Genomic DNA, 24,548 nt, shown 5'->3' with positions numbered 1-24,548 from the left:
ACATTCAAGGTCAGGTTGGAGTGGGCTCTGAGCAACCTGATCGAGTTGAAGATGTCCCGGCTCATTGCAGGGGGGTTGGACTAGATGACCTTTAAAGGTCCCTTCCAACCCAAACTATTCTGTGATTCTAAGAGTTAACTCAAGCAAATGCCCTTCTATTAGATTAATGTTATTTTGTGATCACAGACAAACTTGAACTCAGGCAAGAACCCCTGTACCTGTTTCTTTTTAAAGAGAGGAACCCCTTTGGCTTCATAGCTAAGGCCATCACACAGCTAAAGTCTTTAAAAAAAGAGAGTGGTTTTAAGTAACCTTAGGTTTAGCATGAATTGGAGTGAAATATGGAAACGAACTGAATGTCAAAGGACAATTCTAACTGAAACTGTCACTGCCAATACAAAACCTGCTATTTTGCTAAGAAAGTGAGTGCACTCCCAAATAAAGCATTAGGGCTGACAAAGGCTATGTCTGTAAACTGGTCTCCAGCACTAATTATAAGGCTTTTCTTTCCTTTTCATCCCATTAATCTTTTAAATATTACAGTGAGATTCAACCTTTTAGCACACTGACAATGCTGCAAAATGTAAGTAATAAAATGTAGGTAATTCACTGTCTCAAAGTGAGAAGAATCTGCCAACTCATACAAAATCAGCATTTCGGAAGTGGAACATGAATTCCCATGCTACTTGTTTGAAATGAAAAGAAATCTCCATGGGCTGTATGAAATGCACACTCATTGTTTTAAAACATAATAGAAGAGAGAGAGCGTCCCGCAGTATTGCAAAAACATTGAGGTGTCGTCAGGTAAAATGAGAAAACCCAGAATAATCTTTTACATTTGTTTCAATTTTTAAAAGTCTTTCTTTAAAAAAAAAGTTAAGCTCTAAAAAGTTACCTACAGTTTTAATTCCTGTTCTTTTTTATAGACTGAGAAAATGGCTGTACCAAACATTCTCACTTATTCCGTGTGTGCGGATAGCAGTAATTTCTGTCAATAAATTTGAGATGGCTATACAACACATCTATTTTTGTGAATTTTTCAAATGCTCTTTTCATGTCCACTAAAAAATTTCTTTTTTTAGGAATCTGTGAAGTTAACAAAGTGAGATCCATTAAAGTGACAAAATAGATGCATTATGCTGATAATTGTTCTGTTCTCACTATTTGATTGCAAAGTATGCAAAAAGTCCTCTCTTAAAAAGTACATCCAGAGCAATCCAAATAAAAAAGAAATCATAATGAAAATCTGAAGTGAAATTTACTGTACTGATGCTTTATTTCTGTTATTGCAATAACTCTGTATTTATATGCCATTAAAAACCTTCCCGGAATAAAAAAGCTTCACAGTTGCTTTTGAGTACCTTTCAGTCATTTCTCTAACAGAGCTGATACAAATTTAATCTAAAAATTTCCAAGTAGTCTAAATAAGGTGACTAGATCATCGTCACCTATTGTCAATGAGATCTTTTGAATATTGCATCTATACTACTTATTCCAGCTTGGAGCTGTAAGTCCTCTATTTCACATCTTGAGTTGGCCACCATTTTAGGTTCAAACGAAGGAAGACTATACGTAAGAGCATGGTCAAATGTACACTGCTAATCCATGCCTAAAACTTAGTTTAGACACCCCTTGGTTTGCAGTCTAGAGACAGGAGATAATAACATTTCTTCTGTAACTACCATGAACACACCTGCTGGTTTACACAACAATAATCTGTTCTACTGCTCAATTGTCTAGACTTCTGGCATCTTAAAGTATTTTACTTAAATTCCCTAATGAGTGAAGGCAAGTATGGTACTTCGTGTTTACCATGTGTCTCAGAGTAGCACACGTATGGACAGCTTCTGCAGAGCTGATGTCACAGCAACATGTTCAAAGCAAACGTTACACATCTACATTTAGAAGAAATCAATTGTGTCCAGAAGAGCCAACTTCTCTCCGTTCAGAACAAAGGGTGTCCAAACGACAAGGCCAGGTGTAGGTGTTGACAATGTGACATATGAAGTTAGATGAGATGAATTCTGCCCAGAAATCCCACATATCATCTGCATAAGTTACCTAACCTTAAATATTACATGGTATGGATTTCACGTTCTCCCTGCAGTTTTGTACTCCCTGATCCCACCATATATAAATCCACAATCTTTTTTTTTCCCTCTCCATAAAAGGCATATGCTACCAAGTCAATTAATACTTCCTCCTCAAGTAATTAATACTTGCACCTGACAAAAATACTTTGGGAATACCTTACCTGTTGCTCAGAAAGACATTTTTGTTGTGACTGTTTCTGTCACAATAACTAGTTTTTAAATCTGCAGCTTAGCACTGGTCCTTGCTACTTGATTGTCCGGTGCCCTTCAGTGAATTCTCTGCTTGTTATTCTTGCTATTCTCCAAGGAAACTTTAGCCTTTTGGCCTTACTTTGGCCCTTTGTAGTCTCAGAACCTTTAGGTGTACCAAGAGACTGTGGTTGACATTAGCCAGTGTCAACAAGATTATATTGTTCTGAATAAAGATTGATGCCTTTATTTACAATGGACTTTGCACACAGTTAAACCAAATACATGATGCCCATTTGCCAGCTTTTTAGCTTTCTGATGTCAAAACATTTGTAACTAGGAAAATAAGGGATAATAAAATTTTCATTTATAGCAGGAAAAAACTGAAATTCCTATGTCTATAGTTCCAGGCTTCTCCACATTTCCCGTATTCCCCCTTCTATCCAAGAATGACATCGATACTTAAAGTAAGTCAGATTACACAAATCTCATTTACTTACAGATTCTAACAAACAAACAGATTTACAAAAAATACAAACAAATTAGAATAATAAAACTAATACACATAAATTTTCACTTTATGGACTTCTTTGTCTTCGCATTCTCTTTGTTTATTGTAATAAAAGAATGTATTATCCCTTCTCTGAAGTTTCTTGACAAATCCAGTTTCTGGCCAACACTCTACCTATGAATAGAATAAAAAGGATATATATTCACCTGAACATGCTCACATTGAACAACATTTGTGCATTAGATTGGAAAGAATATAGGATATACCTCCATGAGAAAACCTCATTTGCAACTGAACACTACTTTGCTATTAATTTGCTTAGCTTTTAAAAAAAGATTAAAAGCAAGATGTCAGAAACCAGTTTTCTGGTCTAGTATAAAGAATTTTGTGATCAGAAAAGTCTAGAAATAAGGATCTAAGAATATTTGATAGACTAGAATCATTTAAAAAGTGGACTAGTCAAAGCTTTTAAAATACATTGTTTAGGTGTGCTGGTTTTGGCTGGGATAGGGTTAACCTCTACCTATTAAACTGTTTTTATCTCAGCCCACGAGTTTTCTCACTTTTACTCTTCTGATTCTCTCCCCCACCCCACCTGGGGGAAGTGAGTGAGCGGCTGTGTGGTGCTCAGTTGCCAGCTGGGCTTAAACCACAACATTAGGAAAACAACATCGACGCTATTCAGTATTCTGAGAGGCTAAAAGATTCCACTTCTGTAAGACTGACACACACTTTCTACGGGATCCTTCTGACCACAAAAAATGTGTACATTGTGCTTTTCATTAGCAATTTCATAAAAATAAAGTGAGCTACATGTATCATAGTCTCAAATACAGCAGGATCAGTCCTGCAGGAAACCAGCACCATCCTGGTGCTCTTCAGTGTGAAGCTTTAAATGAAAGGCTTGAGCATTTGTACGTTCAGCAGCTTTATGGCTTTAGTAGCTATCTGCAGCTTGAACACCTATGAGTACTTCTGATCAAACTGAACCTTAAAAATTAGGTAATAAGAATCTTATTTCTCTTCCAGGCAGGGTTGACAATAGGATGTCAAACTACAGCATTCTCTAATTGCAGAGTCCCAGAAGTGGTAGTTTCATCACTTTCCTTATTACTTTAGACATACAGCTGATTTATTTGCATTCTCTGTCTAAACATAACAGCCTTAATATTCATTCCACCATATGATAATTGCATAATTAATAACAAATGCATTATGGAAACATAATATGGAGTAAACAAGACATTTCAAAATGTGTAAATTGAAAGAGAACCACTGCCAGATCCTGGCAAGTTTGAACAGAATGCACCCTCATTTTACATTAAGTAAGAGGTGTTCTTTAACTTTTATCAGGGTTTAATTGTTTATGGTTATGCCCTGCCATAAATCTTAAACAGACTGATCCTACCACACTAATTACAGGATTTCCTTTTGCACAGTTAAAGGAATTTACACCACAGCTTTTACAGCGTTATCTGAGCCCACAACAAAAGAATAAACTGCATCTTATTATGCACATCAACGTTTTGCTATATTTCGTGTTAACTGGATGAGGAGTGACTTTCTTAAGAACATTCTGCACTTACGTGCGCAGGAGATTAAAATCTTTTAAAAGTAGATTTTTCATACTATATATGCTGCTTTGGAAGATAAATTACAGACCTCTAATAAAGAAAATATGTTGTTTGCGGTATTAACCTCTTGGTTGCTATTTTGAATCTCTAGTAGCCACTGAATACCTGGCCATTATTCATGAGCTCATTTGATGTGGTAGGGAGCATTGACACCAACTGTAGTGAGCAGAGGACCAAGTCCTCGATGTTCTCAGTTGATAAATGCCTGTGTCACAACTGCCTTTACCACAGTGCGCATCAAATATTTCTATTGTGGACAGTTTCAACAGAAGCCAAATTTTGAGTGTGCACCAAGTCTGATTATGCTACCATGCAATTCAGCTGTAAAACTGGAGTCGGTAGCAATGACACAGGATGGGATCCCTGGACAATGACTGAGTTTCCTGTCAGGTCTATTGGCAGAGTAATGGGGAAACTTCACAGAGAACTCACTTTGATAAACTCCTTTCCTCAAAACTGAATTTTCTTTTAGGTAGCACCATTCGAAGAGATCTATAATGCTTCTAAATGCATAAGAGAGGGGGAACAAAAACACAGGCTGGGTAGTGTTTCTGTTTAACTTCTGTGAAATAAGTTATTCTGCACAGTTAATAATAGCCCAAGAATTCAAGTCAGACCTGGGAGAAAAAACTGTATCAGAAACTAACCTAAATGAAAGGAAATAAGTGGCACCTCCATTTCTATTTAATTGTTTAACATGAGACAGACGTTTAAAGTCATAACCCTTGCAGAGTTCTAAACCTTACCATATCAACTTGTTTTACTTGTTTATATTCAACCTCATCTCTGTATCCAGCTTGCTGAAATCTGTATAAGTTCTCTACATCATCTGACCATGTTTTGGCGTGATGTATAAATTTTGGTTTGATGTCAGCTTTAGCCATGACTCCAGAAACTTCAGACTTTTTCCTGAAATTAGATTTTTAAAAATTAAATAGGGAAGATGGAAGCAAGCAATTTTATTAGGGACATATAGAAATGGGTAGAACAAAATTTAAAAACAAAGGAATTACAGACAGTACAATATTATCTTCCCCTCAAAGTCTGAGGTTAAAAAAGAAAAAAAGTTATAAGTAGTTGGAATCAAATTAAATGCACGACTTGATCTCAAACAAACCAAACTCATCTGTACTTCTATATACACCTCTACACCTTGACTTACCCTACCTAAAATTTATTTGTGCATATTGATGCATTAAAAAAAAAAGCAAAATACAGTAATTTTTTTAATTTCACATCTTCACAGTTGCTATCCCTTTGGGGCAGGCAGTTTTTCAAGTTTTTTTTTCTTCCTACGGAAGGGACACCAAAATGGGAACCACAAAATGAAGAGCTGGGCTGTTGCTGAAGAACAGCAAACACTCAGGATGGAAAGGAGGTGAAAGGAGAAATGTACTGCCAGTCACATGGCCACAGTGGAGATGACAAAGAATAGGTCTTAAGAAAGAAATCGGATAAGGAGGCAAGGCACACAACCTACTAAAATTCATCCTATTCTACCCTTGCCCCACTGAAACCTGCACTGCCTGCCACTGACTTCCTCCTCCCACAAAACCCATTTCGTCAAGCTGCTGAGAAACAGTAAATAGGTTAATCAACTGCTAAACCTGAACAGAGCAGAACAGGGACAAGATGAAATTCAAACTGGGAAAAAAAAAAAAAGAATAAAATAAGCAATTAAAAAAAATAAATTGTGGAGTCAGTAGAAACTCACCAGGGATGGATTTGAACTACATTTCAAAAACATATGAATCATTTGACTTCTGCCTTGTATCTGAATTTCACTGCATTTGCTTTCTTGAGTGTATCTTATTCTGCTACTAAAATAGAACTTTATGCTGCTTCTGCAAGCAAAACACACAGAACACTATCACGCCTAGCAGATATGATCAGAAACGAGTCCTTTCCTAGTTTTGTAATGTCACCTAGCTTGAGCTTCATAATTAGGAAAGTATCTTCAAGGAAGGAGAAAAAGCATCTGGATTTTGTAGTCAGAGGATGAACACAGCCTCATTCTCTGTGGGTAGTATGCCACCACCAAATCCTGTGCACAAAGTCAAATTTCCTTACTTATCAAGTTCCTCTATGAACTGAGAGCTTGAAAAATTGAATGCTGATATCTTATCAAATGCACAAATGCCCTTAGTCTGTTAGAAAGGCAGAAAAGAAGAAAAAGAAAATTGCACCACAGCATACAAATCTTTGGGAAAATGATATCAAGAATTATTGTTACCATAATATGGAAATAGCAGAAGTCTGCATCTCTGTTGTCTACCTGCATGAGAGCCATTAGCAAATAAAGAAAGGGCCTTTCATCTTTTACTGCATACACTTTAATAAAGATCGATAAAAATATGCACAAGGTTTCTTTTCTGGCAACACTAAACTACTTCTTGCAGCTCAGCACTTCCAACATTCTTTTACCAGGCTCTGCAGCATTTTGTAATTGAAGGCAGCCATTTACCAAAAAAAAAAAAAAAAAGGCAAGCTAATTCTCCCACCCAGTTATTATGACGTGTCACATACAAATTAACATGATAAGCATATATCCTTATTGTAAATATTTAGTGTAGTCTTTGAGAGATTTATCTCAGCATATTTTTTTCTCCTTCACTGTAAAGGGCCCTTTTGTAGCTATTACAGAATTTTTCATGCCCTGTATATGCTCATCAACGTTTGATGACAACTGTTGTCAATCTGGGACTTTAGATAGTCAGTATTATTAGCAATAAATTTAGATCTTAATAAATGCTACACTATTATGAATTTAAGTGATTTATGATAACTTACATGTTATTAATGTTAAGTACTTCTTTATAGGATGTACTGAATTCATCTAATGAGTGTGCGTCTTCAAGACGTCTAGATACGCATGGTACTTCCTGAGTCACCATTAATTCAGATAGCCTGTCCACAGGCGTTCCTGCTCAAAAAATACATATCAAGGTCAAATATTTAAAGTGCCAGCTTGGTGACTTCACATAATAAAAGCACCATCCTGATATTTTTAGGCTGCTATTCAAGCTCTTTAAAAATTGTAGTCTTTGTCTATTGTAGTGCCTCTGGGTTCCAGGCACAGAGCTGGTTTCATTGTACAAGAGCACAAGACGAGCTGTACTCCAGACAGCCTGCAATTTAGGGAAAAGACAAAAGATAGCACGCAGATATAGGCAAATGAAAAAATGCAAGAGAACAGTAAGAAAATATTCAGAATACTACTAACATTTTTTATTTAAAGGGAAACGTTGAACAGTGAAGTGGACTTTGCTAAGACAACAACGTTTGCCCACTCTTAATTTAGGGGAAATATGAGATTTTATATATCTGTGTTTTGGATTTGGGAAAACTTCCATATGGTAGTTTCCTTAATGCTTATACCAGTTGTAAGGGCATGTGGGAGGACAGTGTCTGCTCCTTTAAGGGTATCTGGTCAAGGACCTTTTTCAATGCAACAAGGGATAATAAGAAAGGGAGGAAGCCATAAAACAAGAACATATGGGGACACAAACCTGACCAGCGAATTATGAGGGAGGCGGTGATGAGAACCAAAGCTGGTCAGTCACACTAATTGATGGGGGCATGTGGGAGTTTGAGAATGTTTATTCCAGCAAGGTTATCTGATCTGGGACCTTGTCAGTTGGGAAACTAAGGGAAAAAGAGGAAACCAGAAACAAGGACCTGACAAAACAAACACAGAGACCATGACAAGGAACAAACCACACCACTCACACTAATTGATGGGCTATCAAGAAACTACAGGCCTGCTTCCAGGAAGATCAACCTGGACCTTGCAACTGATAAGACTGTAAACCAGAGGGACCCCAGACTCGGAGGGGTGCGGGAATTGACAGAGCTGTACAAACCCGTGAGGGATGTGCAGGGGAAGGGGAGCAGGGAAGAATAAAGATGGGAATAGACAGAAAGGAGTATAAAAGAGGCCAGTTTTGTGTAAAACAGGGCCAGTCAGCATGCTTGCCTGGCTGAGCCCTGCGCCTGGTCATCACAGTCTGCCCTACCTTCTTATATCTGCTTATTAAATCTTAATCATCTCGCTGTGTAATCTCACTTTCTAACCTGTGCGTATGCATGCTGCATGGACTAAGTGCCAGCTATTGGTGAGACCTGTGTAAGAGAAAACTGGTGCCAGCTCCTGGAGTCAGACCAGGGATATGGGTGCCCTGCAGCCTCTGGTGTCAGCTGCTGGAGTGAGTGGGCATCCCAGCATCAGTAGTTGGAGGGGTTGTAGTTCTCTGGATCTAGGGAGGGTCCTACAGACTTTGTGCCTGGAGTGTCAGCTACTGGGAGAACTGGCGTGACTGGATTTGGTGCCAGCTACTGGAGTCAGACCAGGGGTGTGGGCACCCCTGGCCTGTGGTGTCAGCTACAGGACTAGCTGGTGAGTAGGGGGACCTTGGGTCCAGGGCAGGATATCAAAGCAGACGGGGGGGGGGGGGGGGGGGTGTCAATGCTGGTACACCCAAGAGGACTTGTGAACGTGGAGTGCATGAGGGACAAGTGCGTAAATACATGTTTGCTAGTGAGTATCAAGCTGGACTAGTGGGCAAGTAGGGGGATCCATGAAGCAGGTAAGGGGGCCTAGGATCTGTGCAGGGGTGCTGGGCAGACAGAGGAGCTGTGCTGGTGCTCAAAGGATCCACAAATGAGTGTGTGCTTGTGAGCCTAGAGAGTGGTATGTGTGTGGCTGCACTAGCGAACTTCTATCACCACCAGTCAAAGAGGAAGAAAGGGACTTCTCTGCATTTATGTTTTATGCAAGTCCTGTATGTAGGTGCTGTTGAAGGCAACACCTCATCTGCGGCAGCCTGTATGACCAACCATGTCTGTAACACATGCTCAGTTTTGTTACTGGTCGAGTCTGCAAACAGGAAAGCAGCAGCTGCATCCCTCAGCCCAGGTCCCCGGGCGGGACTGGTTCTGGGCCAGAGCAGCTGGAGGAGAAGGCCACGCTTCTTAGGTCACTTAACAGGAGTCGGCATTCACAGGACCTATTTGGGGTCCTAGAAGAGTCGGTAAGAGATTTCCAGCAGACTTCACATGAGAGCTTCTTGTGTTTGCCAAGGTGTTCAGGCAGACGCCTAGGCCCTGGCCCGAGTCACCCTGTAACCCCACCCTGCTCCCACCGCCATGGCCACAACCCGGCCGCCCAGCCCCCAGACGACCCACCTCGGTGCGAGGGCCGCAAAGGGGGTCCTCTTCGAAGGCGGGCGGCGCGGAGCGGACGCGGAAGAGCGATGGCGGCGTTCCTCGCGGCGCCAACGGTCACCGCCGGCCAGCGTTGCTAGGCTACCGCCCTCCACTGCCTCTTTAAGAAGCCGTTCCCGCCTCTCCCGCCGCGCGTCTGATAGGCAGGCGGGAGGCGGGGCTCCCTAACGATTGGCTGAGGGCCGGGGAGGCGGGGCCGCCGGGGGAGCGTGGCGGAAGCGGCGCGCCATTCGCCGCCATGAGCCGGTTCGGGGGTCGCGTGCGCGAGTACCCCGCGGTGTCCATCGACCGCTTCGACCACGACAACCTGCGCGCGCGCGCCTACTTCCTCTCGCACTGCCACAAGGGTGAGCCCCGCACCCCGCCCGTCCCCATGGCAACCGCCGGTGCCCTCCCACCCGTGTCCCCCCGAGTGACGGCCGTGCCCTGTCTCCCCAGATCACATGAAGGGGCTGCGGGCGCCCGCCCTGAAGAGGAGGCTGGAGGGCAGGTACGGGCTGGCGGCGGGGCTGCCTGAGGGGGAGAGGGGATGGGACGGCGGGGCCCCCTGCCCTGCTGGGGGATGCTCCGGCCCGGCCCGGCCTCAGCGGCTGCCAGCCCGGCCCGGCCCGCGCCGCAGCGTGCAGGGCCAGGAGCCCGGAGGAGGAGGCAGCTGGTTCAAAGCAAAGCGTGAGCAGAGTAGGGTAAAGAAACTGCTACGACCGCAGAGTCACTGAATCAGAGTGGTTTGGGTTGGAAAGGACCTTTAAGGACCATCTAGTCCAACCCCCTGCAATGAGCAGGGACATCTTCAACTCGATCAGGGTGCTCAGAGCCCCGTCCAACATGACCCTGAATGGTTCCAGGGATGGGGCATCCACCACCTCTCTGGGCAACCTGTGCCAGTGTTTCACCTCCCTCACTGTAAAAAATTTCTTCTTTATATCTAATCTAAACACACCCTCTTTCAGTTTAAAACCTTGTTCTGTCACTACATGCCCCAGTACAGAGTCTCTCTCTTATAAGCCCCCTTTAAGTACTGGAAGGCTGCATTAAGGTCTCCCTGGAGCCTTCTCTTCTCCAGGCTGAACAACCCCAGCTCTCTCAGCCTTTCTTCATAGGAGAGGTGTTCCAGCCTCTGACCATTTTCATGGCCCTCCTCTGGACCCACTCCAACAGGTCCACGTCTGTCTTGTACTGAGGACCCCTGAGCTGGACACAGTACTGCAGGTGGGGTCTCACCAGAGCGGAGTAGAGGGGCAGAATCACCTCCCTCAACCTGCTGGCCATGCTGCTTGTGGTGCAGCCCAGGATACAGTTGGCTTTCCGGGCTGTGAGCACACACTGCCGGCTCATGTCCGGCTTTTCACCCACCAGCACCCCCAAGTCCTTCTCCTCAGGGCTGCTCTCAATCCGCTCATGCCACAGTCTGCATTGATATTGGGGATTGCCCCGACACAGGGACACTTGGCCTTGTTGAACTTCATGAGGTTTATGAACTTTATGAGGATCCTCACCGCTATTATTCCCTGGGAGTGTGTCGGTGCGTGGAGACAGCGCTGTGTTTGTGCTGTGAAGGAGGCCAGCTGCGCTCTGAGCTGTATGAGCAAGCAGGTAGCCACCAGTTTGAGGGAGACAGTTATTCCCCTCTGGTCAGCACTTGTGAGACTTTGTCTGGAGTACTGAGTCCACTCATTGGGTCCCCTGGACAAAAAACAACATCGGTGTTTTGGAGCAGGATCACCAAGCTGGTCTGGGGCTGGAGCATGTGCTGTGTGAGGAGAGGCTGAGAGCTGGATGTCTTTAGACTTAAGGGTAGGAGACAACCATGTATCACTGTTTGCAGGTAGGGCCAGAGAAGATGCAGTCAGACTCTTCTTGGAGGTGCATAACAATAGGGCAAGGGACGCCTTTTCTTTTTCATCATGAGGATGGTCAAACACGGGAATGGGCCCAGAGAGGTTGTGGGCTGATTTCTAGGCACAGTTTAATTTATTGGAGTAGATGTTGCATCTCCTCAAATGCGAGTAGAGAATCTCTCTTTGCTCATCAGGTTTCTTTGTGCACCGTGCAAAAGCTAGAGCTTTATAGGAAGTATTCCGTGTTCTGCTGAATGCTAACTGTCCCAAATGCCTGTTGCAGGGAAAGCATGCACGTCTGAAACAGACCTTGGTTGGTATAGAAACAAGCAATGATATGTGCACTTGTGACCATGTACCGCACACTTTATTTATTTCTGCATAAAAATGCACATGCACGGGCACACATAGGTATATGTCTTTGGGTTTGCTGTGTTGAAGAAAATCCTTCTCAACAAGGTGGAGTAATTCACCGTGATCCTGTGCAGGCTGGGGCAAAACTGCTCCTGCAGGCTTACTGCTCTGCAGGTCTCTTCAGATGAGAGAGGGGTCTGAGGGCATGTTTTGATGTACTGGGTGCCAGGTGCTGATGCCTCGTTAGAATGTTCCCTGCCTCTATTTTAAAACACTCGTGTGTGTTTCATCTCCTCACAGCTTGAAAGTTAAATTATACTGCTCACCGGTAACTAAGGAACTGCTGCTGACTAGCTGGAAATACAAGTTTTGGGAGAATCACATTGTGAGTTTTTGTTTATTTTTAAATTATAACTTTCCAAATAGTGATTCTAGGGAAGAAGCAGCTTCCCTGCCTCAGAAATGTCTAAATGTTGGTGTTGGTGGTGATACAGTGTTTCAGGGCTTAAGTACTGACATCAGTATGCCCTTCCTTGCTGCCTGCTATGTGGGATTGGTTTATTGTTGTTTACTGTTTAATCTTATTTTTCCCTCCACAAAATTTATCCTTTTCTCTCAACTTCCGCTTTAAATGCCCTCTGTCTGTACATTGATCATTTGTATCGCTCCTTCATTTCCTTACCTTGCTCATGTCTCTTTGTTCCTGTCCTTATTTCATTTCCCTTTTGCTTCATTTAAAGTCTTGTATTGCTTGGAGTATGTATAGTCTTTTAGTTATATTGTTTTCCGTTTGCTTTTTGGAAAATGGAGTATTTAACATGAAAATGTTTTAGTGATGTAAAATCACTGAAGAACTTAGTTTACTTGATTTCCACTATTTGGAGCCAAAATTCATTTGATCAGTGGTCGTGTACAGGTGTGACTTGTAGTTGTTTATTTCCTTCCCTTTGCAGATGTGGGCTTTGAAATTGAACATGTTTCTTTTGACATCTTACTGTATGTACATACATCATCACATAGTGTAAGGATTTTGCTGTATCCCCCAAGCAAGGACAGGAGAGTTTTCTAGTCAACTGGAAGGTCAAGAAGGACTTCAGGCAAGCTGAAACTTTTTTTCCTCGAGGGAGTTACGGCTTAGAGTTTCCTTAAATAGGTTGTAAGTGTGGGTCTTAAGCTCCATATCCAAAGAAACTCGTGTGAGTGAGACCTAGGAGGTAAGTCTGGGTAAGAGAAAAAAGAGAAGTAGGGGACTTTTCTGTTCAAGGTTCTAGTTTAATTGTGAAGCTGAGGGAGAAGATAACCACCTTTGTGTGAAGCCTTGAGAAATGGAAGGATTTAATGATTTTTACAGGGCTCTGTAAAAAAGACTCTGAACATCCCTTAGGCACGTTTGATGTGTGAAGGAGCACAGTGTGCATAGGTGACAACTTTTCTAAGCCTGTAATCTTCTGTGACTAGCAAAAATAAAATGTGGTGGGTTTGTGGGGGCTTTTTTGTTGGTGTTGGTTGTTTTTTTTTATTTTTTTTAAGCTTCTGTCTATGTGCTTCCAGTATCCCTTGAGTTTAACCTAGAAGAAGAGGTCCCTTGTGGGGAGATATCTGTAAACTATTAGGAGTTTGTATGAGCAGTAAAAGGGAAGTAGGCAATGCTAGTCCTGACATGGCTTTTTGAGAAATTCTTAATCTGGGAAGTGATGCCAGAGGTACCCGTGGTACAGTCTAAGATGAAGCACAATTAACACAAATCAACACAATTAAAAAAATACATAGATGTTTGCAGCTGCTGCACCCAGGAGTGACTGCTGGTAATGGCATGAGCTGCACAGGCCCTAAATCAGATAATAGCTGTTGGATGTCTTGTTCACAAGCTTTGTCTTACAATAAATAAGCTTTCTACTTGTAGCTGACTGGGAAATGAATTAACAGCTCTTTGATATTCACCAGACTGAAAGAAGCAATCACAATGTCAGCTTCCAGACAAATGTTTTTATGATATCCAGTCTGACCTTTATTTGTACGTATGGCATGTGAGGCTCTTTGAATTTGCTGCTGGCTTTAACGTTTAAACTATCAAAGATGAGGGGAGAACTCTGCTGGAGATATTATCGTTTATGGTTATGAAGTTAAACTGTGGCTGTCAGTGAAGAATTCTTCAGGCAGTTTAGATCTAAAACTTGACAGTTGTTTCGCTGCAGTAGAAAATTTGAGAATTACTGAGAAATATTGAGCATGCAGCATTTACATTGGCCTCGAGTTTATGCAGCTTCAGAAATTGTAGGTGATAAAATTAGTACTGATGTTTAAAAAATCAACTCTTGCTAGCGGCTTGAATTCTTAGTATAAAATATTTTTTGACACACATATCTGTATTATTGAGAAAGCTCTGAGTTTGATTGGTGGTGTGGGTCCTGGTGGAGAAGCCAAATATTACCACCTTTGCATGACTACCAGCTGAATGGATCTCATGGAGCTGCTCAGAAATTTGCAACGCGCTGTCTTGTGAATCCATCTAGTGCAGTGAAACCCAAGGTGCTGAGGAGACTGCTCAGCTGAGAAGCTGGAGGAGGTTATACCTAAGGAGGATAATGACAGGAGAGTTTCCTTTCACTTCGGCTTTTTTGGGTAGGAGAACTATATACAAATATTGTCTGAAACAAAGGAAAAAAAAAAAACAACAACCCAGGAGAATGGGAGAGGAGCCTGCATAGCAGCGCTAACCTTGCAGACTGTCACAGAACATGTATGTTGCAGGACTCTTTTGGTAGAGGATATGGCAAAACGGGATTAATTGCGGTCTGTAGATTAATCACCCCTACACAAACACGGAAATATGTGCTGCATGTGATTTGTGGGCTCTACTTCTGGTAATAGGGAACAGCGAGAAGTGCTGCAGCACTGAGATCTGTCCTAGCAAGATCCTCCCGTGTGTTCTGGGGCTGGGATGTCTTGGCCTTTGCAGTCATCCAAAAGTAAGGCATATGATCCAGCCACAGAAACCGGAGCTGTTGCTGTTACAAGTCCAACATGTTCTATCCTTTTTAGGCATGCACACCTTGATTGAGGTATCTCCATTTGATTTTTAGACAACTTTTAAAAAACTTTTTTTTCCACTGGAAATGGAAACTCACCACTTACTACAGGAAAATGGGCTTAATTCTACAGGCTTAGCATTAGCCGCAGTGGGTGCTAAAGATGTCTGCATAATAAATACTTAGCCATAAGCATGAAACAAAAAGTTCAGTAAATCCTGTAAAGCATTTATTCATTTTGTTACAGGTTGCATTGGAAGTTGAAACTCCGACTCAAATTTCTTTAGTAGATGAAACATCTGGTGAGGTAAGTTACAAAAAAAAGATACATATATTTGTAATGAGCAGTAATAATGTTTAAATGAGCATGGGAAACAGCTCTTACATATGGTCAAGCTATTTTTGAAATATATGTTCCCCTTCTCTCCAAGATGTGCAGCCACATGAATTCGTCTTCCCTGCTTTGTCCTTGTTATCATAGCATTTCTTTGGTAATGGTGTTAGTGATCTCCAATTTACCTCTTTCCCTTGTGGGTTTTTTCACCTTGTATTTCCTGACTTATTTTAGCAAGCTTTAAGTGCAGGACTTAAAGGTCTGGTAGAGCATCTCCAGGCAAAGTGTATTCCAGGGTGTTTCTGTGGTGCTTGTTCACCAGGAACCAAGGATGTAGGACTGTCTTCTGGCTGAGTGGCTTTCGTGAGCACTGTACAATATGCAGTCATCTCTTCTGGCATGACAGGCTGGTCATTGCTGTTCAGGGCTTGTTGGAATGGGAAGAGACTTTCTCTTTGTTCAAAAGCAATGCTAAATGCTGCAAGAGGCTATGGGGAGTAATGCATTGCTTTCACTATGTCAATGAAAGTACTGGCAGTAGTTATCAGTGTCAAAATAATGCTAACCATCTCTTCCAGAAAGAAGATATAGAAGTGACACTTCTACCAGCTGGTCACTGTCCGGGATCAGTCATGTATGTCCTTTCAATACTCTAAATATCTCCTGCTGAGGAATTTGTCCTATAGAGTTCTCACTAAGTACTGGGGGTTTTCTAACTAGAAAAAGCTAGTGAATTTAAAATTCTTACTGGGAGATAATACTGTTGTGGCAGAGCCCACCAGCTTTGGTCAAGGTTGGAAAACCACTGTACTGTTTGGGATCTGTCCAGACAGAAGTTTTTGCCTTGGTGGGGAGATTTCTTTTCCCCATGCCTATGAATGACAACTTTCTTGATTTCAACTGTACTTAAAAATGACATACAAAAGTGTGATTAAAAATAAGTCCTCCATTTCTTAAGTATGACATTAAAAAGAAGGTGCCCAGCTTCCTGGTACAGGTGCCTAATAGATTTCCTTTGGCTGCAACAGACAGATGGGCTACCCTCACAGAGTCTGTGAGGCTTTTGTCTTCAACTCTGGCCAGCCTAGGCACAGGTTATTTTCTAGACATACTAAGTCTGAATTACTGGGTTTATCTGAAATTACTCTAGGGCCAGATTGAGCCCAGTATTTCTATTCCATCATACAGTAGTCACGTAGACTGCTCTAAGCAAGGTAACAAACCTGGTGTTTAATGCTTTACATTGTTGAGTGTTTCTGTTTGTAGGTTTTTGTTTGAAGGTGAAAATGGCACTGTGCTGTATACAGGGGATTTCAGGCTTGCAAAAGGAGAAGCAGCCAGAATGGAGCTTTTGCATTCAGGGACCAGGTGAGACTTCATGAGATTTAGAAAGAATAAAAGATCACACAGGCATGGACAATTCAGAAATAACGTACTCTTTTTTCCCCTTTTTTTATTCTGGATTAAATATATTTGCAGTCAGGCAATACTGCAGTTACAAGCCCCTTTTGACTTGCTCTTTGTAGTGAAGAGGAAGAATTGCCTCCTTTTGAAGAGAGGGGAAGGGGAAGTGGTACATGTTAGTACTGTGATACACTGCTCACTCTGGTATCACATTTCTCTCTTTCAGAGTAAAAGACATCCAGAGTGTGTATTTGGACACCACTTTTTGTGATCCCAAATTTTACCATATACCAAGCCGGGTAAGTCTAAATCAGCTGTGAGAAGAAAGGTCCTAAAGCCACTAATTAATTAACCACCCCTTTGTTCAGTAAATCTTGCGAGGTAGTGCCGTTTTGCATTACCAAATCACAGCACTTTGGAAGTATTTTCAAAGATGATTCACAACACTTTCTAAACTTTTCAGGAGGAGTGTTTAAATGGAATCTTAGAGTTAGTGCGAAGCTGGACCTCACTGACTCGCTATCATGTTGTGTGGCTGAATTGCAAAGCTGCTTACGGATATGAATATTTATTCATAAACCTCAGTGAGGAACTTGGAATCAAGGTAACGTTTCTGTAATTGTTGCTTTAGAACAGATCCTCAGGAATGATTGCGGCCAGTCACCGAGCTGGAAATGCCTGTTCAGAGGACTGCTGTGTGTGAAAGATATGTGTGCTTTCATTAACTGCACTTAAAAACCTACAGTTGTGCCCAAAATGAGTTAACTAGTTGATTTCAGTCGGAACATCTGGGCTTTCCAGGGAGAAGTTAATCCCCAGTTTTCAAGCTCAGTGTTTACCTCTCTCCCTTTTATCTTGTGAATGATAAAAGCCTTCTCATTTACTTATGACATTAATAGTTAACAGATATATTCTGACTTTCTTTGATGAACATTCATCCCTCTTCAGCATAGGAGGAATGTTCTGCTTGTTCTAGATGTCCGAGTTACTTTTGGCTAACACTTCTCCGCTTGGACATTATTAGTGGGTAGTAATTGTTTAAATGCCTAGCAGCATTTGTTGAGAGCAGAACCACATCTGTGTAGTTGCGCCAGCCGCAGTCTGGTAAACACCTTGAGCTAATTAAGAGTAAACTCTGCCCTTCTCTAGGTGCACGTGAACAAACTTGATATGTTCAGAAACATGCCAGAAATCCTCTACCATGTTACTACAGACCGACGCACTCAGATTCATGCCTGTCGACATCCTCGGGTGTGTATCATTTCGCAAAGCCTCTGCTAACTTTGCTGTGAAAGACTGGCTATAAGTGCTGATGTTTTGGTCCTATGGTGCTAATGAAGACTTGGGCCAAATGGTGGCTTAATGCAAAGGAGAGTGAGAACTTTAGTTAGTGGGTTAAAGTTTTTTTTTTAAAAAAGAAAAAAAGGAAAAAATATATTAGCTGATGCTAGAAATAGTTTAATTGTATTTGAAACTTGAAAATCATATTTTAAAATGAAGTAAGACAAGCAGCAGATTAGATCAGTCAGGTATTATCCATTTAAATATATCAAAAGCAGCTCATATGATGCCTCCTGCAGCCACACACCATGTGCCTGTAGTGTATGGCCTTCCCTTTCCAGGACGTCTGTCAAGCTGACGGCCCCAGCCTGGAGGAGCACAGGTAGAACTGGAGATGGCACATTGGGGCATTGGTCTCTGTGATTGATTTACTTTGTCAGCTGTGCTGTGGAAGCAAGATGCAACAGCAAAGAGTGTTTCAAAGGAGTTGGAAGTGAGATGAAAGCTTGGTCTGGCTAGATACTATGTTGCTCAATTTCTGGGGGGGAAAAAAGATCAGGATTACACTTAATTTTATATTGCATTTGACAGGATGATGACTGCTTTCGAGGCAACAGACTGCCCTGTGGGATGACTTGCCAAAGTGGTACTCCCTTGCACATAATCAGCATCAAACCCTCCACTATGTGGTTTGGAGAAAGGATCAAGAAAACCAATGTAATAGTGAGGTGAGCATTTGGGCCGTGCAGAAACCAGTTGTTTCGGGTGCATATCTTGTCTGACGCTTGTATAACTGAATCTCAAAATGGACTTTTTAAGAGTAAGTTATGCTTGCCTGTTGGCTGAGGATGAAGAGCAGTTACCTAACTTTTGTGCCTCCTCTCTTTTTTAGGACTGGGGAGAGTACATACAGAGCTTGTTTCTCTTTCCACTCTTCATACAGTGAGGTTTGTATACTTGGTAGTACTGAGTGTATGTTGATTAAAAAAAAATCAAAGTAGTTTTGATTATTGTGGAGTGGATGACGTGACTTGTCCCAATTAAAAAAAAAATCTTTTCAGTAATAAGGCATAAGGAGATAGGAAGTTTTGGATGCTGAAGACAGAGAAGTCTGTTTCAATATAGCTGCAGAAGAACATGTCAAGGTAGGGCAGGATTACAAGCCTATGTTTTTGTTCCCTTTTCTCAAAGTATAGGTCACTGCTACAATTGTTTTGACTGCCTTTCTATTTTAGATTATTGTGTAACTATGAAATGCTTAAACCTTGGAGTTCTGGTTTTCAATACATTGTTTATCTGTTGTGACTCAGTTTTGGGTGGGTTTGCCTTCTTTTCCCTGCCCACACATTTAAACAGAATTTTCTCACATTGTAGCTGCCGCTGTTACTCCTATTTCTGTGTTAAAGACTAAAAGGAAATTGGTCATGGCAGCATTCGCTTCAGAATCACACACTTTCATTTAATATGACTCGATCCAGTTCTTAAAATACTCCTCTCTCCTAAGAAACTGAACTGAAACTGGATCAGTGCTAACAACCAGTCACAAAGCCTTGCACATACAAAATAGAGATTATTCAAAGCCCTAGGAAGGCAGTCCTGTTTTTAAGATCCTGATTAAGTTTTAATTATTTGCTCTGTCATGAAGAATTTTAAATGGAGGTACTAGGGTAGTACATAAAACATGGCAGCTTTGCTGGCAGAATATGGGGGGTAGTGTATTGTAACGGACTGAAACCTCCATATGCAAAAATTGATGGGTCCTACTGGTCTGTATAGATGGGAGTGTAATCTGCAAACTTGCAAGTGTTTTCGGTGCTCAGCACTGATAAAGCCTCAGCTGGAGTGGAGTGCCCCAGACTGGACATGATTCTTCAAGAAATTTACTGTCTGGAGAGCATCTAGAAGACAACAGTATAAGGCTTGGAAAAAGTGGCGTGTTGTCATGATGGATTTTATAGTGAACTGAAGGGAGACTTTAGGAAAAGTCTTTGAGGAAGGGAACACCTGATATGTACAACTAGGGACTTGAAGTCCATTAAGAAAAATGCAGGTCTGAAAACATCTACAGCAGTGAGGGCAGTGAAACACTGGATCATGTTCCCTAGGAACAGGTTTGTTTAGCCTGTTCTTTGAGAGATAGTGATGGCCGGCATAGTAGTTGGTAATTGCTGTGAGGTGGTTAGGTGAGGCTGCGGTCTCGGCATCCTTTCAGACCTGTTTTCCTGTTACAGAGCTATCCACTTTGACAGAGTTTGGCTCATGGGTCATATCAGTCTTTACATGAGACAACTGGTAGTACTTGTGGGCTGCTTTGACCAGCGCTGCCATTAAGTGAAATTATTAACTGTTGATGTAACTTGTTAAACTGCTGCTTCTTTTCTTCAATTTAGATTAAGGATTTCCTGAGCTATATCCGCCCTGTGAATGTGTATCCCAATGTACTGCCAGCGGGTGGGACGGAAGACAAAGTTATGGAAATGTAAGTGACAAGTGGCAGCTGAATGGAGGTGATCTGGTCTCTGTTCCTGTAAGGACAACCCCCCGCCTGAATCCCAGCCTCTCAAGCAGGCCACTGCCTTTTGCTGTACTTGTCTGATACTTCAGATTTTTTTTTTCTATATTCAGTCCTGCAAATTTCAGCTTTCTGAAGAACACTTATATGTTGTGCTAAGTCTGAGAGTTTGTATTCCACACGCTACTTATACGTATGTATAGAGGCTTTGCTGCTGTTAAGCTGTTTGGGTGGATCTGAACACAGGTTCATCTCGCTTTGTTCTGTGACCGATTTCTATTTGTCATTGCTACTTCTCAGAAGTTTCTTTTAAAGAGGGTTTCTCTGGGGACTTGAACTTCTGCCCTCTGTTCAGCATCACAGAGGCCTGTTCTCTTGTGCTGTTACAGTTGTCGGCAGCTTAGAAAGCAGTCTTACGGAGCAGCAGAGCAGTGGTGTCACTCTGAACAAAATGAGGACTCGTTTCTTTGTTCCTTTTTCTATTCCTCCTTAGTAAGAAAGGAGATACTTTACAATTGTTGAATAAAATCGCAGTCAGATTTTGAACCCTGTCATCTTGTCTTCTCTAAGCAACTAAAAGTTTCCAAATGCTGTACATGTTTTAAGGTAAATATATAGAAATGACAGATGTCTATATTTAAGCTGCCTAAGCTCACGTATGAATTAAGAACTTCTCCCTAGCTATTGCTGCCTTTTAACACTTGCTGCAGTGCCTGTGCAAGGCATGAAGCAGTGCACTTAGACCAAGTTAAAAGATTTACTTTTGCTCCTGGAAGTATCTGCTGAGTTCTAAGTATTAATTGCTTTTCTTATTCGCCTCAGATTAAAGCCATTATGCAGGTCGTACAGGAGAAACATGGAACCCAGATACAAGCCCTTAGGAACACTGAAGAGAGTCCACCAGAGAGACTTATCTGATACAGGTAAAGGTTCTGCTTATGCTACTGTGCCTTAAATGAAAGTCTGAGACTAAGCAGAGGTGCCAAAAGCCATGGTGTTCACGACCGTCTGTCTGTGTTCAAAGCAACAGTTAGAAATATAAATTAAGTGAACTTAGGCTTTAGGAGGGTGAGGGAGCACTAACTGTGTAAAAGTGTACTTGTTTGCAATCTTAAAATGTACTTAATGCTCAACAGCCCTTTAAGTTTCTGGAAGAGTTCCATTCCACAGTCCTAGACCATCCATAGTAAAGCTGCTTCTAACAGAACTTTACTTGTATCACCTCCTGTGTTGTGGGGGACAGAGTGCTGTATCAGTGGAATCGCTCCTCTTCATTATCTCACACTGCCGGCTTTTTAGCACCTAGTAGCTTTTTTAATTTATGATGGTAAAGGGATGCTGTACATAGCCTCTGGAAAGCCACTTGAGAACCAGAAGACAGCTTTGGGCCTGCTGCATTCTCTTTGGCTATTTCTGAAGTGCCAAGTATGGAAGGGTGATGTGGTCCTGGCAAAACATGTCAGAGGCCCAAATGATCGTGTCTACCAGGGCTACATCTGATCTGCTCTATCTTATATGGAGGATGGCAACTAGCAGCTTTCCTTGCAAGGCACTGTGCTAGACAAGGCAAGGCAAACACTGTCATCACGTCCTGCTACGTCTCCATCTGGGTTAAAGAACTTTTTCCTCTCTTCATACTAAATGAATTTTTATCCAAACTTTGCTCTCAACAGAATTTTATCAGAGATCGGAACTTTTCCTAGTGGTTTTTTTCCTGTTCTTTTCTTGACAGATGAAGATGATCTCTTTGATTCAGAATTAACTTCTGCAAGGCCCAAGATTCCAAAACAGCAGAGAGAAGAGAGCAGGCCCTGCAGCACCAGACAATCTGAAAATGCTGAAGGAAACTTTAATGAGAGCTCAGAAAGTTACAAAGTGACCACAACTTACACCTCCCCCAAGGTAGACTTTATGGACTGTGAGGAGTCGAATGATGACGATGATGATGATGAAGATGACAAAGAAGAAGAAGAATCTGAAATAAATATAGTTCAAGTTCTTTCCCCTGAGCCAGATGCCACTTCCACGTCAAATTTCAAGGGAGTCACTAGTGACCAACAGGAGTCTAATGCCGACGTCCCTTGCTGGGATGCATTTTTTAAGTGCAACAAACTAGAAGAAAGCTCTGAAAATGAGGACAACCTCCTATCTTCAGCAGATGCCGGTGGGTCCCAGTCACTCTTCAGTGATTCAGATGGAGTAAGTGACTCGACACACATCTCCTCCCAAAACTCTTCTCAGTCGACACACATATCGGAGCAGGGGAGCCAGGGCTGGGACAGCCAAATGGACACTGTGCTCATTACCTCCCAAGAGAGAAATGCCTTGGACTTCAGCTGCTTCAGCAGAGGTGGGAGCAGAACGGTTGTTTCGGTATTGCAGGAGACTGCCAAAGACAGTCAACCTGACAACAGTAGGTGGAAGCCACTGGGTCAAAACAGACCTTGTGCCTACGATGTTGCCTGTGACTTGAAAAGCAAAGACTGGGAGAAAGATGCAGAAGCTGGCACTGCTGGCACTGCTCACGTTCAAGATGTGCTGGTGGAAATAAGCGACAACTCCAGGACTCCTGATCTAGAACTGAGGAGGGACTCCCAGGGCTCCTCTGACTTCGAAATTCCCTTGACGCCTGATGCTGAAGTGCCTCGGCCAGATAAACTGCACTGCTTGTATAAGAAGCTGGCAGCAGGTGAAAACATACTCAGTGAGAAAAAAGTCTCCTGAAGACAGGTGTAACTGATTACATCATGCCAACAAATACGGACATTTGTTTATTAAACCCTGAATTATTTTTCTCTTTAGTGCTGATTACTATCTGCAGCTATGCTAATTCATGACATTTTTTCAGAAATACGTTACTGTCAGAACTAGGAATTTGCAGCCTATGTGACTTTATTGTTCCTTCCATGAAATGCTGAAAAGGAATTGTTCCTAGGAGGGACTGTAAAAGCCTTCTGCCTCCCAAGGTTCAGTTCTCCAGGACTGTAAGTAGACAAAAAAATGGACCAGACAAAACTAAGGGTAGAACATTAAATGAAATTTAGTGTTTCTCTTTATCATAAGCTCTAAGAGTTTGCCTTTGACATATATCGTAGAATGGTTTGGGTTAGAAGGGACCTTAAAGCTCATCCAGTTCCAACCCCTCTGCCATGGGCAGGGACACCTTCCACTAGACCAGGTTGCTCCAATGTGATCTCAGGTTTTAATAAAATACCACATTTTTAACTGTAGGGAGGAATATGACATCTTTCAGGAACGACCATGCAAACAATGCAATAGTTGCACTTTGACTTTAATCCTGAGTTTTCACTGCAGTTATTTTTAAAAACAACTGCAGAACAGATTAGAGAATTGCTCAGAAGTTTTAAGAATCAGCTTGTTCTTTTCAAGCAGTCTCTCTTTACACTGAGCAAATGTTGTCACGCAATTTAACTCCTGAATGAGGTACTACTGTCTATGGTTTAGATCTAAGTCATTGCAAACAACTTGTCATCACTTCCTCCGTGTTTTTATTTGTTCCGAATGGTTTTTCAGAACAACTTAAAAATAAGCCTGCTCTGGAGGTTAACTCACAGCAACAGAATCTAACCTGGTATCCTGGACAGGTGGTTGTTACTCGAGGCTCTTTCTTATGTTACCAGATTTCACCTCCTCTGCAACATTCTGTTGACTTCACTGAGTTCAGACATACTTAGATTTCTTTTTTAAATCAAGACAATAGGTCTGCCATGCATATGTGCCATCAGAACTAACTCTTTGCCAAAATTCTTAGCTTCTGAAATGGAAATGTAATTCAGGTTTTTGTTAAACTGCAGTGCCTATAAAAATGCCTAAACAGCAGAAGTCATCTAAAAATCCATGAGGTTTCCCATCCATGTGGTCATGAGTCCCAAAGAATTAAACAGACTTTTAGTATGATAGCTCTCCCCTCTGAGTAGGTCTTCAGTCTTTCTGCCTTCTTCAGCAATCTGTGAATGTTAAACCAGCCAGCGTTCGGCTCTTGGGAACAGTGGCAGGAGGGGAGGGGAAGAAAAAAAGAAGAAAAATTGCTATTGTCTGTGTATGGTTTTAAGGATATTCAAGCCCAGGTATTTCTCCACTGTCACCCCTTGCCCACTCCGTTCCTGGGATTTGTTAACATAGTTT

At 42.0% G+C, this 24,548-nt stretch overlaps 2 protein-coding genes across 3 annotated transcripts; one reads left to right on the top strand and one right to left on the bottom strand.

Annotated features, from left to right (window-relative positions):
- Positions 1-2,815: 2,815 nt before the first annotated feature.
- Positions 2,816-9,680, bottom strand: MEIG1 (meiosis/spermiogenesis associated 1). Of its 2 annotated transcripts, none has more exons than XM_059817149.1 (3): positions 9,612-9,680; positions 5,174-5,336; positions 2,816-2,967 (listed from the first exon to the last, which is right to left on the bottom strand). In XM_059817149.1, the coding sequence occupies exons 2-3, from the start codon at positions 5,309-5,311 to the stop codon at positions 2,839-2,841; spliced, it is 267 nt and encodes an 88-aa protein (XP_059673132.1). In that variant the 5' UTR covers positions 5,312-5,336; positions 9,612-9,680; the 3' UTR covers positions 2,816-2,838. The 2 variants fall into 2 exon arrangements, with proteins under 2 accessions (XP_059673132.1, XP_009812336.1); XM_009814034.2 differs by lacking the exon at positions 9,612-9,680 and adding an exon at positions 7,218-7,321.
- Positions 9,681-9,888: 208 nt separating this feature from the next.
- DCLRE1C (DNA cross-link repair 1C) lies at positions 9,889-23,126 on the top strand. Its single transcript, XM_059816997.1, has 14 exons — positions 9,889-9,997; positions 10,089-10,140; positions 12,143-12,227; positions 15,119-15,178; positions 15,784-15,839; positions 16,472-16,573; positions 16,836-16,908; positions 17,073-17,213; positions 17,759-17,860; positions 18,482-18,618; positions 18,783-18,837; positions 20,281-20,369; positions 21,225-21,325; positions 22,135-23,126. Exons 1-14 carry the CDS (start codon positions 9,889-9,891, stop codon positions 23,124-23,126), a joined length of 2,154 nt encoding a protein of 717 aa, XP_059672980.1.
- Positions 23,127-24,548: the final 1,422 nt, after the last annotated feature.

This window comes from Gavia stellata, chromosome 4, assembly GCF_030936135.1.
Source record: "Gavia stellata isolate bGavSte3 chromosome 4, bGavSte3.hap2, whole genome shotgun sequence".
Classification (NCBI taxonomy): Eukaryota; Metazoa; Chordata; class Aves; order Gaviiformes; family Gaviidae; genus Gavia; species Gavia stellata.
This window is presented reverse-complemented; position numbering and strand designations above follow the sequence as displayed.